The 15,007-nt window shown below is 36.9% G+C and overlaps 1 protein-coding gene across 2 annotated transcripts; it reads right to left on the bottom strand.

The window, feature by feature from the left end:
* Positions 1-1,100: 1,100 nt before the first annotated feature.
* Positions 1,101-11,483, bottom strand: LOC140140168 (uncharacterized). 2 transcript variants are annotated; one of them, XM_072162026.1, is made up of 2 exons: positions 11,354-11,483; positions 1,101-4,853 (listed from the first exon to the last, which is right to left on the bottom strand). In XM_072162026.1, exon 2 carries the CDS (start codon positions 3,935-3,937, stop codon positions 2,903-2,905), a length of 1,035 nt encoding a protein of 344 aa, XP_072018127.1. In that variant the 5' UTR covers positions 3,938-4,853; positions 11,354-11,483; the 3' UTR covers positions 1,101-2,902. The 2 variants fall into 2 exon arrangements, with proteins under 2 accessions (XP_072018127.1, XP_072018128.1); XM_072162027.1 differs by having other exon boundaries at positions 1,101-3,835.
* Between the last annotated feature and the right edge of the window lie 3,524 nt (positions 11,484-15,007).

The raw sequence follows: 15,007 nt of genomic DNA, 5'->3' as shown, positions 1-15,007 counted from the left end.
TTATTTGTTACAATCTTATTCAAAAGCGCTAGTGTAATTACAATTGGCACCTATCCCAGCAAACACAAAACGTTTTCGACATCATTCGCAAAAGGTTATAAAAGGTTGTCAGAAAACGTTTAAATGTCGGGTTATATAAAGGGTATATTAAGAGTATAAAACGTTTTCATAACCTTAAAAAACATTTTTGATAATCTACTGCTCAGCAAACAAAAATGTTTTACAGAAAACGTTTAAATGTCGGGTTATATAAAGGGTATAAAAACGTTTTAATAACATTCCAAAAAGATTCTTGAAAACTTGATACAAAACATTCTAAACAGAATGTTATTTTAGTTGAAAAATATTTTGCGAAAAATGTTTGCCCAAAATATTTTCAATAACGTTTTAAAAACGTTTTCATGACCTTTATATAACCCGACATTTAAATGTTATTAAAAGGTTTTGAAAAAACATTTTAAGAACATTTCTGTGTTTGCTGGGTTCAAACATTTTAACATAATGTTATTTAAGTATTGACACAATATTTGGCAAAAATGTTTGCAAAAATAGTTCACTGTAACGTTTTTTGAAAACATTTAAAAATATTGTTGTAGTGTGTTTTCATACAAAACGTTTTAAAACGTTTTCATGACCTTTATATAACCCGACATTTTAATGTTATTAAAACGTTTTTACCTAAACCAAAAGCCAAAATATAACTTATTTAAAACGTTTTTAAAACGTTTTTGTGTTTGCTGGGATGTTATCACAACCTTGGAAGAATAAGAACTTTGTAAATTGTGTTCATGTCAGTTAGCAGATAGCCATTCCCTGATTCTGATTCACTTAGCTTTTGGTCGAGGATGACTCCCAGGCATTTATATTGATTGGCATTTTCAAGTTGTTCACTACTCATGTAAAGACTAAGTTCATCAATCCTTTTATTAAAGTAATATGTACAGAAAAGCATGACTTTTGTCTTCTTCGCATTCAAGGTCAATTTGTTCACTTCCATCCACGATGTAATTCTCCGGGGGCACTCAACACAAATGACCATACGGGTATGCTCCCCGGAAAGACCCCCCCCTTTTGGGTTTCGCAGCTCTGAAAGACCCCTATATTTGACCAAAATAAAGCTCCGAAAGACCTTTGATTTTGATAATTTCAGCTCTAAAAGACCCAAAAATTGCTCATTCCTCATATTTCTTGTTTTTTCAAGCGATTTTCAACCAAAAAGCCAAGAAAGACCCTTGATTTTGACTTTTCGCAGCTCCAAAAGACCCATTTTACTTGTTCACAGCCCGGTTCGCAGCTCCGAAAGACCCCCTTTTACCGGTACGCCGTCAGCTCCCAAAGACCCACCACTCAAAATTCCGGGGGAGCATACCCACCAAAATTTTTTGATGTGCCCCCCCCCGGGTGTAATTCGTTTACAATCATCATTAAGATGTGCATTGATCTCATTTATATCTTTTGATGAGCGAGAAACGGCAGTGTCATCAGCATAAAGCGTGATTTTGGTATCACTAGACACAGAGGCAGATCATTGATCTACATCGTGAATAGAAGTGGGCCCAAAATTGTCCCTTGAGGAACACCAAAGCTGACACATTTGAAAGCTGAAATAGTATTACCAATCTTAGTTGCTTGCTTTCAACCAATCCAGCTCCAAACCGATAATTCCAAAAGATGTAAGCTTTTGAAGAAAAATGCCATGACTGACCGTGTCGAATGCCTTTTAGGTCAATAAAGACCCCTCCTAGCCAGCATCAATGTTTTGGAGGATTCATTCGGAAACATCGATCAAAGTCGTAAGTGTGAAATGTTTGGGTCCGAATCTGATTTGATGTGAAGAGACCAAATTATGTTCACTTAAACAGTTCCAAAGTTTTCATGACAACAGGAATAACAGAGATTGTACGGTAGTTGCTGATATCGTCTCTGTAAAGTGGTCACTGGTTCTTGAACCAGGGACCACTTCATTGCCAAAGTGGGCCCTGGTTCAAGCTGTCTTATTTTCACCCTTGCTTTGGACCCCTCTTTGAATAGGGGAGTGACTCTGCATAATTTCCATTTTTGAGGAACTTGCCCACTTGGATAACCTGTTGTTAAAGAATTTAGTCAAGGAGTAGTAAGTGGAGTAGTCCCTGCGTTGATAAGACGACGGCTAATACCATCTAAAACCAGTTGCTTTACCAGTTGCTTTTTTTATATCCAAATATTTGAGACATTTAAAAATCTTCTTCAAACGTTTCTGCGAATTTTTCACCACCAGAAGTAAAGAAATTGTTCATAGCATTAGCTGCTTGTTGTCTGTCACATCAGTCTATCTTGAATTTTAAAATAAGAGTGAGCACCCTTGGTTCTCCCAGGCAATAGGGTTATAGTGTTTTCCAAAGTCCAAGTGGATCGCTTTTTGTTTCATTCAGTTTTTGCTAAAGATCCTCGGATTTTTAATTAGAGATGTTTTGCCAATCTACTGAGGATTTTGGCAGCAATTTCACGAGCTCTTTGACTGGAGCTTTTTTGCCGTCTCAAATTTAGATAATCATTAGTGTTCATGTGGACTATTTGGTCAGACACTTTTATATGATTTTATGACCATTTGAATCCATTGGGAAATTACCCAAAATCATTTGTTTATAACATTTCCGATGGTAGAAAATGTAGAATGTATTGTGACTGATTATAACCATTGGTGATCCACATGAGTGAACATGGTGAGCAAAATAATATAGGAGACAATGGTTGAAAAATCCGTGAAAAATTTGTATTGGATTACAGATTTTTCACGGATTTTTCAACCGATCACAGATTTGTGTCTCCTAATGAAGCGTTACCATTGATAGGCTAACGCAAACAAAGGTACATGCGACGAAGGCAGACCAACAACAACACCAGGCAACGCAAATTTAACATTTCAACATACTAGACGCTTGTCATACATCTTTTCATAGTAAGGCATAGAGAAATCAATACATTGTAGGTCATCTTCAGTTAGATCTTCTCGAGATGGTCCTGTGGAAGGTTTCAGGAATTCCGAACTAGTAAAGGCTTTGTCATAAAAGGTGAAGGCGTCTAACTGCTGAAGTTTTAAGAGAATACTTCGTACGTTCCACGTCATGATCACGTCATCACTCTGATCCCAATGTAACAAGTCATCAGTGTATGGAATATCCATTGCATTACAATAAGCTTTCAAGACTTTGCCAGGATTCATCAGTAAATCATCTGCATCCAAGATGATTGGGTCGGACTCGTAGTTTTCTTTGATATGCTGATAGAGATCATACGTTTCTTTAAAGAAAAATCTTGGTGATAACTGCGATTGTTGACTCAACGTGAATGTCTCAAGTGCTGTGTCTGGTTTCTCTACTTTATAAATTGCCCTTTTCCAAGATGGAAGAACTTTCAACGGATTTCGAATCAAAAATGAGTGCTTGTATCCGCGTGGAATAGCATCGAACCTCGTTGCTATAGCTGTACATTTTGCTTGAACGAATACAACACTTTTACCGGGATAATCGATTTCCAGTTGTTCTTGGCACCACTTATAGCTGCACTTGTCAGCGTCAAACCCGACCCCGTCTGGTATGATGATTTGCCTTGCTTGTGTAAAAATATCCGGATCTGCTTCTGCTTGCGAAGCCGGGACTTCAACTTCACGCGCATCAGAGCCATGTATCATGGCACTTACGTATGGTTCAAACCATATCGCAGAATTGGGAACAAAGCTAAGACATTTTGTCAAAGCAGTCGATACAGATCTCGGCGTGGACCAAAGAACGACCTTGGATGACTTCTTTTCGGCACTCGACATGTTGGCTATGATTGGATGTTGATGGCGAATACACTGTAAGATTAGAAAAGTACAGATGGATATGAAAATTACAATGATTTCGTAGGCTTGTTTTTTTAATATATCAGAGTTGCTCAAGGAAAAATCATTTTGCATGGGAGCCAGAATTAGTGAAAAACTGAATGTTGAGCGCGCACGATTTCCCTTATTTTCTTTAGTTTAGCGACATTAACAATCTTCCTTGCGAAATCCACGGCATGGAGAACCATTTCTGCGATTTCTGCAATCAAGGCAATGCCGTCAGTGGCAAGCGCGACAACAATCATGGCGGCAACTTTAGCTTCGGTCTCCAGCCAAACGTACCCTGTCATATCTTGGCAGAGGCTCTTAACAATGGTCCAGAAGGTATCGTCAAAGATACCTTCTATGAGCTCAAAGATTGCCTTGGCTAACTCGTAGGCGTCTCCACCAGCTGTGTTCCAAGCTTTGATGAAATCATCTACCACACGTTTCAGAATCGAGGAGGATTCGATCGCTTCAGAGACAATCTTCACCGTCTGTTCCATTACGCCTTCACTAACATCTAGGGCGAATCCTACGGCAGATGTGACCAAGAGGCCGACATCCACTAGTATGCTCGCGTACTGATTCTGGATCGCCCAGTCGACATCATTGGTCACGAAGAAAGTATCCAGTGCCACCCATGAAAGGTTTATCATCCCTAGTCAGTTCCACGCAGTATCTCCCGTTTTCTTTCTGGGTCACGTCCATCCGGAAAGTCTGGATGCTGAGTCCAGCCCGGATCAACTTAATCCTATCATCAGATAAGTGTTTTGCTAGCCGTTGAGCAATATCCGTCCTCGGCTGGTCCGCGAACTCTGCTGCCAGTTGCACGCATTCGGTGGCCGTAGCTCTCGCTGCTTGAATCAGCTGTTCCTTCTTGGCTGGATCTGCTTGCAGATCAGCGTATCTTTCTGGGCTTTTCTTGCGAATCAACTCCAGAGCCCCATCACAAGACTGTGTGATTATATCTTCCTGTGTTGCCTGGGGTTTAGCCATACTGAGGAAAAAACTGTAAACGAGAAAAATGCCGAAAAATTATGTTACGATCCATAAAGACCGAAGGCCAAATCACCTTTTTAATTTCACGCACGAATGTACAACAAAGACACTGTTTACATGGTTTATATAGGCTTAAATCAACAAAATTTATATCTTAATGAAAAGTATGAACATTGAATAATGTTCTTGCATATAAAGTTTATTGTACCCATACAATAAACAGATTTAACTCCTGCAAAATAGATTTGCCAGTGCTTAGATACAGCTTTATGCAGGACCAGTGAGGGTAAGGTCTACTGTTTCTGGTAGTCAATGGGAAGCTGTCAATAACATTCCGGCGCCGCACAGTTTAACGGTGATCAGGCTCATTGCTATCTGTCACGCGAGGAGTATGTTGGTCATCAATTTGATTCAAAGTTTTCCCACCCACCACACCCTAAATTTTTAGTTCATAGCCCAGTATTCAGATCTTTCGTCGGCAATTTATTGGGGAACAATAGTTGGCTGGGAAGCTCCCATATTATATGAGTAACAGAATTAGCCCATTTCAGTTAATTGAAATATAGCCTATTTAAGGTTGGTCTGAACCCTGGAATTATGGAAACTTTCGGGCTTTATAACTGCTAAATTGTTGGTGTAATGTATATAAAAGTATACATATTTAGAATGGCAAAGACTTGACAAGTTCATCTGTGAGGTCAAATTTGGACCAAAATGTTCAGACCAACCTTAATACGAGCTTTTGGGCATGAGCAAATTATCGGGAAGAGATAGTCTGTCAGGAAGGACCACACTATAAACACGATAATCCATCATCACTCCGTCAGGCTTGGGTCCTTCTAGATTTATCACAATCAGTGACCTGAACCAACCCAGTTGATGACAACGTAATGACTCCAAATATGTTTGGTAATCCCGCCCTTCAATTTAACCCATCATTTTTTTCAAACCTGATTTTGTGTGTGCATATTTGTAATGTTTACACATGTCCCAACTTGCACCTAAATGGAATGTTAGAGTCAACAGAGCAAAGTTCGTCATTAAGTCATAATTAAAAAAAAATAAATGAAAAGTACATCGAATCAATTGCGTGGATTATCGTACTAATATAGCGTGGTCCTACTTGACGGACTAGGAAGAGAGGACAACTTAGCTGACCAAGGAAGTGGATGCAATAAGCCGCATTCGGGTATATGAATATAGGAAATCCCTGGACAAGGGTTCTGTAGCTTGTCGGTGGTACATTTATTTTGAAAAGAGAGGGCCCGCATATCACGGGGAGTAAATTGAAGCCACAATGTGTGATTTGCTCCATGGGACGCGATTCTACATTTCGCATGATTGTAATGCTCAGTGGTGACTAAAATACCACGTGAAAGACTAAGCCTGAAGTGATTTAATTACAATAAATTATAAGTTTTTATATTAAATCCGGAGATCTCCGGTTTTATTCAGAGTTCACCTATCGAGTGATGGCTAAACACATCGCGTACATGTGTATTATTGAATCATTGAATAAATGACGTAGAAACTGTATGCATACCGCTATTCGTCTTACATCTTGACGTATAAACTGTGTGTATATCACTATTCGTCTTACGTCTTGTTTGTACATCCCAGCTGCGTGAGGCTCCGCCAATAATCATCCACACGCCATTTACGAGTACGCGTACTGTGTTATGAATATCACGTACGCGTTCGACTAATATTTCTATTGTAATAATTAAGCGGCGGTTCCTGCGTATATTTAAAATATCGGATATTGACAAAACTGCAGCACCTAAAGTCTCGAATTTTGCAGGGTATGTTAGTTTAAAAAAGTACATTACAATAGTGTTAGAATATAGAATTAAAAAAATATTGAGGGAGTCCTCCAAAATTAATGTCACAATTAGACTTTAAGTGCCCTTTCAAGGTATTAATCGAAGGGCCTTATGGCTAAATTGTACACACCCATTGCACCTTGCATACAAACTAAGTACACCTCATTATTTATTGCATATGACACAATATTTGCTTGGTGTACTGTTGCACTTTTACTTCTGTCAACTCTAAATCCAAGATGGCGTCCAAAACGGTAACGACTTTCACATACTACAATATTTTGATCAGAAGTTCACCAAATATGATGATACCAGACTTGATGGGTCAGGGGCGGATACAGGATTTCGAGAAAGGGGGGGCACATTCCTGAAGCGGCCATCCCGGAGCGCTTGCGCGACGCAGGGGGGTGTCTGAGGGGGGATGTGCCCCCCTCAGAAGTGAGAAACTTTTGGAAAATGAAGACCCAAGTGAAGCCATTTGGTGGACCATTTTGAAAACATTCTTGTGTAAAATTTTAGTTTGAAAAAGCCTAAAATTTGCAAAAAGACGGCCCAATTGAAGCCATTCTTGGACAAGTTTTGACCTCTTTTGTAAAATTATTGCTTTATATGTACCCATAACGTTGCGCGACATGGGGGGTGTCTGAGGGGATGCCCCTGAGAAATGAGAAACATTTGCAAAATAAAAACCTAATTGAAGCCATTTCATATTTTGGCACTATTATGGTGTAAAATTTGAGTTTGAAAAAGCCGAAAATATAAAATTTGCGAAATGACAGGCCAATTGAAGCCACCTTTTTTCACTGTTATTGTATAAATTCAGAGTGCTGGGTGTGAAATATAAACAGAAGCGAAAACAGGCAGTTGTTTATATAGGCAGGGGTGTCTGATGTTCCCCCTCCGAAATTTGGAAATTTTGCAAAATGAAGGTCCAATTGAAGCCATTTGGTGCATCTGTTCACACTATACAAGAGTATATCATTGCTTTTTAAAACAAAACAGGGCCCGAACTCATTTTGTAAAATGTTACACTGACACCTTAATAGCCTAAGACTCGGAGATTCGCAATTTAAAGCATGCATGGATCGAAGTCAGCATGGAGTCCGTATTAATACTGACTTTGGTGACAAAATGTGACGGGCCCTGGCCTTGCATCATCGACGGGCCAGCAGAAATCAACAAGTACTGCCTAAAAGAACCCGGCCTATATACTAGTATTATAGGGCCTACTTTTGATAGACCAGACTGTGAGCTACTGTGCGGTTTATTTGGCATGGGCCTACTAAATACGTGCAATTTAACTTTTCCCTTTCTCCTTTTCTCTTCTCTCTTTTCCTCTTTTTTTTTTTGGGAGGGGGAGGAAGGGCCGCCCCCCTGAATCCGCGCCTGGAGAGTGCCACCCCGGTGTATGATACTCACTACAGATTTATTAGGCTATAAGCCCGAAGATTTTCACGTTGTTCCGTTTTCTTTCTTTTCTTTTCTTTTTTCCCTTTCTTTTCTTGTCCTCTTTTCTTTCCCTCCTTTCCTTCTCTTTCTTTTCTTCTTTTTTTATATTTTGGGATCCGCCAAAAGGGGGGGGCACGGGCCGGCTGTGCCCCCCTCTAAATCCGCGCATGTGATGGGTTACGGTCAAGTTTTACATACGATTTTGAACCAAATGCTTGTTTTTATACAATATTACATTTTGTATTTTATCGAAGTGGAGAAATAGGTTTTCTACAATTCATTGGATCAGTAATGACATTTGGTCTAATTGCAGCTTCCCATGATATCTCCTGAAGGTGCGAGACATACAGGGTGTCCAAGAATGATTTATACCGTGTTTGAACAAAATATCAAAAATATATAGTCAACAGTGTATCTAATTTTAATAAGTGCAATACAATGACACATAATTGTTAACATTGTTTTATGCAAATCCAAGAAAAATGCAGATGTTAAACTCACATTTTTAGTGACGTTTCACCACTACACTAGTGGTTTCATCAGATTGGCAACTCATCACATCTGACTGCTTCCTTTTATAGGCAACAGGAACCGCTATAGAGGGCGTGATGAGTTGGTCAAAGGTGTTGTTGAGTGAGTAGGCCCCCTCGTCCTTGTTTAGAGTGTCTTTTCCTTTTCCATCACGCCCAAATCACATTTTTCAAAAATGGTGCTTTAAAAAAAGTTGCACTTTTCAACATCCCATACATGTAATGTACAAAACTTTCTCGATATCAATGTTACATTTGATTTAATTGTTTTGTTTTCCTTCACCTTTTTGTCTCTGATCTCTTAGTCACCCTTGCAACCATCAAATAATAATTTGTTGAAGCAAATTTTGACATAACGAGGATGTTGAAATGTGCAACTTTTTCTGAAAGCATCGTTTTTGGAAAATGTGATTATTCTTGGTCAAAACAAAACGATTTTTAGTAGAAAGAACATTGTGAGGGTAGGAAAACGATTCTTTTATTCACAGGTTTTTAAATTTTTCAACTCAACGAAATGTATGTCAAATTATGCAAAGAAATGTTTTGTAATTTTAGGGGGAGTTATTGTTTGTGAACCCTTTATATGTAAATTTAAGAATTTAAAACAATACTTCCAAAAGTAATGCTCTTCGTACCTAAAAAAAAATCAACTTTCCTGGTATAAATCATTCTGGGACACCCTGTACTTCTTTGAGATTTTAATGTTCAACCAGGCTTCCCCTTACCCTTTAGTGGAACATAATAATACGTTATCTAAGGAATTCTGCTTGAAACATCTGAAATGTAGTTAAGTTGTCAGTTGTTAGTATTTTGCGTGTGATAATTACTTATCAACACCCTTGTATTTTCTGTAAAATAAGAATGCGATTTGTTAAATATTTCGGGAAATATAAAATAAAATATAAATGTATAAAATTGTATTTTTGATAAAAATGACTAAAAAACACCTTTGTTGCTCAATATCTCAAATTGTCAAATTTCTTGTACCCCGTTAAGGGCTGGGGTATGAACGTTTGGACATTATTTATTTTGGGACATTAGAGCACATCAGACATATCGAATTGCATTCTGAATACGAAGAAAGTCATTCTGATATCAAATAATTTTGATTTTTGAAATTCGCAATTTAATACACATTTTATGGCAAATCATTAAAATTGATATTTTTGATATTTAACAGTACTTGAAGTAAACTTTATAAATCTGATGATTTATACTTAATGTGTATGTAGGTGGGATGAAAAGCCGACGATCAATTGAAAATTGTGACCTTTCGTATTGAAGATATGGATTTTTTTCCTAAAACACCAAAAAAATTAGGTCTTTTTGGGAAAAAATCCATATCTTCAATATGAAAGGTCAAAATTTTCAATTGACCGTCGGCATTTCTCCTGCTACATACACTTTAAGAATATATCATTAGATTTATATAATTTACTTCGAGGACTGTTATATATCAAAAATTTGAAAAATATCAATTTTTATAATTTGTCATAAAATTTGTATTATATTGTGATTTTCAAAAATGAAAATTATTTGATATCAGAAAGACATGCTTCGTATTCAGAATGCAATTCGATAGGTCTGAGGTGCTCTCATGTCCCACAAAAAAATACTGTCGAAACGCAATAAACGCTCATTTTAGATCCCTTAACCTTGGTATCAAAATGTAGAGATATTATAAATCCTTTCAACGATACCAACCGCGTCATGATCACGTATTGATATTGAAAGGGTAACCCATGAGATCTACCTGCCAATTGGCCAAAAAGAAGTTTACATTATCAATTGGCCCAATCAGCAACATTGTTAGAATACATTAGGAAACGAATTTGGAGAAAACCTTCTGTTAATAAAATACTATGCTGAGCCACCAGCCTGGGTGGCTCACGCTCCAGTAATTTCAGATGATTGAGCTCAGTAATACATCAAAGAATGTCTTCCAATTCATGAAAACAAATAGATAATCAGCTTATCGGATTAAAAGCTTAGAGGGAAGGTCTTGCTGCTCAGCGAGCGTTTGTAATTATCAGAAGGTTTTCTCCAAATTCATTCTCTAATGAATTTTATCACGCAAAAAATTGGGGTGAATTATTTGCAAAGCTCCATTCTGGTGATTAAAGTGAAAATATCATGTAATTGACCAATCAGAGGCAATATTAGATCGACAGGTAGTGCTCGGGGAGGGTCAAAATATTTGTAGCACAGACTGCTACAGATCACGTATCAGCAGTCAAAGTCCCCATGCATTGTACGCTGTGAATTATCGCATATTCATGAGGGCCGATTGTTCGATCGTGCCGTGTCTAACAATCACGCCAGCGTTGCTTGACTTAGCGTATACGCGATAGAGCATTGCGTGCCTTCGCGATTACGCGATAGACAGTAAAAATACGCGGCAAGTCCGTAGCAAATTTGCCTGTCGCATTTCATGGAACAATCGGCCCTCATTATCGGGTGATGCTGATGACTTCGACTGCTTGTACGCGCATACGCGGTCTGTTATCTTTATCGTCCATGATTTGTATAATGAAATCGGAGATTATTTTGACCGCCATCTTGAATTTAGAGGTGACATAAGTAAATGCGCAAGACTACACTATTAAAGCAAATATTGTGTCATATGCAATAAACAAGAGAATAAATGAGGATTACTTAGTTTTACGCAGGTTACGATGGAACTTAAAAACTAAGCTCGCTTTACTTACAATTTTCAGCAGCATCGATACCCCATTCGCAATGGGATTTAGGTTTGTATGGCTGTATTCACTGCAGCGAGTGAATAATTATGGTTCTATGGATGGATGTACACGCCATGATAGTGTAGACACACACATACATGTATCGTTGAAGTTGGGTCGAATACATTAATGTATCTTGAACTTGGGTCGTTAGGGAGCGATCGTTATTTACGACAGGGGGGAGGGATGGGAATTTTGAGGGGGAACCTGAATTTTTTAGGGTCTTGAGGGAGAACGCGAAATTGGTTTTTTTTTATCTTTCCACAGAGCACACAAGGTGCCCTGTGTATTTATTTATCAAACATGATCTCAGTTATACATAGTTATATAAGCCACAATTATACAAAACAATTACAATAATATTACATTGATGAAAGTAACTGTTATTACATATTTATAGAGTTCCATCTTTTATTCCATTCATACATTTTACCTTTATTGTTTGCAATGTGTCTTTCAGTCTCGGCGACATTATTAAACATACCTTTAAAACCTTGTATGTCCAGCTTATTTTTATTACATCTTGTATTATAAATAAACTTTTTCCCCTGAAGAACAACAAAATTATAATGACAATAATCAACATCTAATATGCCCATTAGAACATCCTTCATGGTAAGACTAACTCTTTTTTTAAAGATATTATCTTGAACCTTCTTCCAAAATTGAGCAGGAGTACCACATTGCCAAAATAAATGTGGGATATTTTCTAACTCCTGATTACAAAAAGTACAAAGATTTGAATCAACATAACCATATTTAAATAGATTTTCATTTATACCTATAATTCTATGCAGAATTTTGAATTGAAAATACCTAAGTTTGGTTGATAGGGAGGAAGACAAGGGAATCCTGTAAATATCGTTACAATTTAAATTCATATCATCAAAAAAGACAGCCCATTTGGCCTCGGCTTTGGGCGTCTTAAACAACTTGTCAACGCAAATTTTGTGAACCAATTTGCAGACCTTCTTAGAGGAACAGATAAGAGCAAGCATATCATCATGATCATTCTGAACAGTTCCCAAGTCTTCCCCCCTCTCGACACTTCTGATCCATACATTTGGAATGGCATAGATTAGAGCAAAATATTCCAAAAAGTTACATTGTAAATTATACTTGGTCTTCAAGATATCAAGGGGAAGAAAACTATCATCTTCATTTAAAATATCAGAAATAAATTTAATACCTTTCTCATGCCAGACTTTTTTGTAAACAGTGTTTTGGGCGATAACAATAGATGAATTATTCCATAATATTTGATGTCTAAAATGACTTGAAGGAGAATCATAAGTAAGTGTACACCAAGCGTTGAGAATTTCACCAATAAACACATTCGTAATAAGCTTAATACATTTCTCCTCTGGTTTAGTGTTACATTCCCAAAAAAGATTACCACCAATCTGTTTCATATAAAACATATAAAAACATTTCCATTTACCATTGTTGTTCACATCCAAGAGACGTTTAACCCAAGCCACTTAAAGCCCATTAATAACTGAGGGAATGTGAACCATCTTGAGGCCCCCTTTCTCATAGTCACCAATGATGGACTTTCTGCTGAGCTTATCTGGTTTTCCTGACCAAATAAATTTAAATATTATTGAGTCAACCTCCTTCAAAAAATTATCACGTGGTTTAGGTAAAACAGAAAACAGAAAAATTAATTGAGAAAGACCCAAGGATTTAACAATTGTAATTTTACCATTGGACTTAAATCTCTCATCGACCAAATTCATAAGATTTCCTTGAGTTTTTTAAGTTTTGGAACGAAATTTAATTCAAAAATATTGCTCAGATCAGAACTGAAAAATACACCCAAAAGACGAACAGGATTGGCAGTAAAATGTAAATCATCATTGTTTAAATCAGGAGGATTCTCCTTAAACAAACCTAAAGGGAGTAACTCAGATTTATCCAAGTTAATTTTCAAGCCAGAGTAAATTTGGAAAGTCTCAAGAATGTGAACAACTCTGTGAAGGGAGCCAACATCCTTTAAGTAAATAGTGGTATCATCCGCATAAGCACTAATAATAATTTCAGTATTCTCAACCATGATACCTTTAACACTATTATCATTTCTGATGGCCAAATTCAAAATCTCACTACTAATTATATAAAGCAGCGGACTAAGTGGACAACCTTGACGAAGTCCACAAAACAATTTAAAAAATCAGAAGCATGTCCATTGTTCATAACACACGAGGTAATATCTGTATAAAAAACTTTCACCCACTTAATCAAATCATCACCAAAATTAAACAATTTTAATGCTTTAAGGCCAGAGTAATGGAAGACACATTCGTTCACGCCCGAATTTGAGATTTCTTGATATTTATCAACACTAAGATGTATTCTTTCACTTGAAACTGATAAAATACAACTTGCTAATATTTACTCGTATTTTTACTTGATTTGTTTCAGTCTTTTCAACTCTAAAAAGTCACATGGCTCAAGACAGCTTAGTAAATTGGCGGGAAATAATGAGTCAGAAATGCGCGAATGCGAAATATTTTGATTACGCGCGCGATTCGCTTAGCGTTACGCGGCGCAACTCTGCGCGTATGTCCAACGCAGTCTAGGCGCATTCGGTTTGTTGTTCACGCCAGCAAATGTGGTGTAAACAAAACAAAAATTTGCAGTCAAAATGCCACTTAGAGTTTTTAATTATTTTGAATTTTGGCGCACTGAAAGCAGACATTATAGATTTATTGGTGCAAAAAGATGCATATTTACACCATGCACCAGATACAGCTTTTACAAGCGTGAAAGTCTTACCGTTTTAAAATATAAGGACGTTTTGTGCAAAATTGTGACATTTTTTTTACTAAAACGTCGATTTCTCAGAGTTCACTTTTGACAATATTGCACGATTTTTGTGACAAGATAACTCGAAAATATGCAAGCAAAAGGTAAACTTTTTGCACTATCGTTTAGAGTACATCAAAGCCTAGGGAAGGTTTTCTCATTTTTTCAAAATATTTGTTTTAAACAAAAATATACACCATTTTGTTCAATTTTTAGCTTAATAGAGTGACAAAATTGCTTTTTTCACATGTTTTTTTTTTTTATTTCGAAAAAAGAGACGAATTAAAAAAAAATAAAAAAACCTTCCCTAAATTCATGTCTCTTCTTTATGAAAAGCTAACTGAATTTTTTTTTTTTCCGATCGGATTTTTTTCTAAGTTGTCACACAAAATTTGGGGTAAAAAGTGAAATTTTGTGATTTTTTCAAAAACTCGAGATTTTTGAACAAATCTGACGTCACCATGGGATTCCTTGACTCATTTCCTTTCCAAAAATGTATAGTTTTATATACTTTATAACTTTTGACATACAATTCAGAAATATTGATGCTCGAAAAGGTCCATGTTCTCTCCCATTACACTGGCCTTAAACACAAAGGACCATTCAAGTTTGTCGAATGCCTTTTCAAAATCAATTAGAAACATAATACCAACAAGATTATTTTCATTTACATAATTAATAACATCAAGGGCAACCCTCATGTTTTCACCAATGTAACGTCCTTTCAGGAAACCTGTCTGGTCATTATGAATACTATTAGGCAAAACCTTTTTTAAACGGAGGGCAATACATTTTGTAATAATTTTATAATCA

This window comes from Amphiura filiformis, chromosome 18 (assembly GCF_039555335.1).
Source record: "Amphiura filiformis chromosome 18, Afil_fr2py, whole genome shotgun sequence".
NCBI classification, from domain to species: Eukaryota; Metazoa; Echinodermata; class Ophiuroidea; order Amphilepidida; family Amphiuridae; genus Amphiura; species Amphiura filiformis.
Note: the sequence above shows the minus strand (reverse complement) of the source record. Positions and strands in the feature narration are given on the sequence as shown.

Bases quoted from the DNA above. Each gene is read 5' to 3' on its own strand.
- LOC140140168 (XM_072162026.1), bottom strand. From the start codon at position 3,937: ATGCAAAATGATTTTTCCTTGAGCAACTCTGATATATTAAAAAAACAA.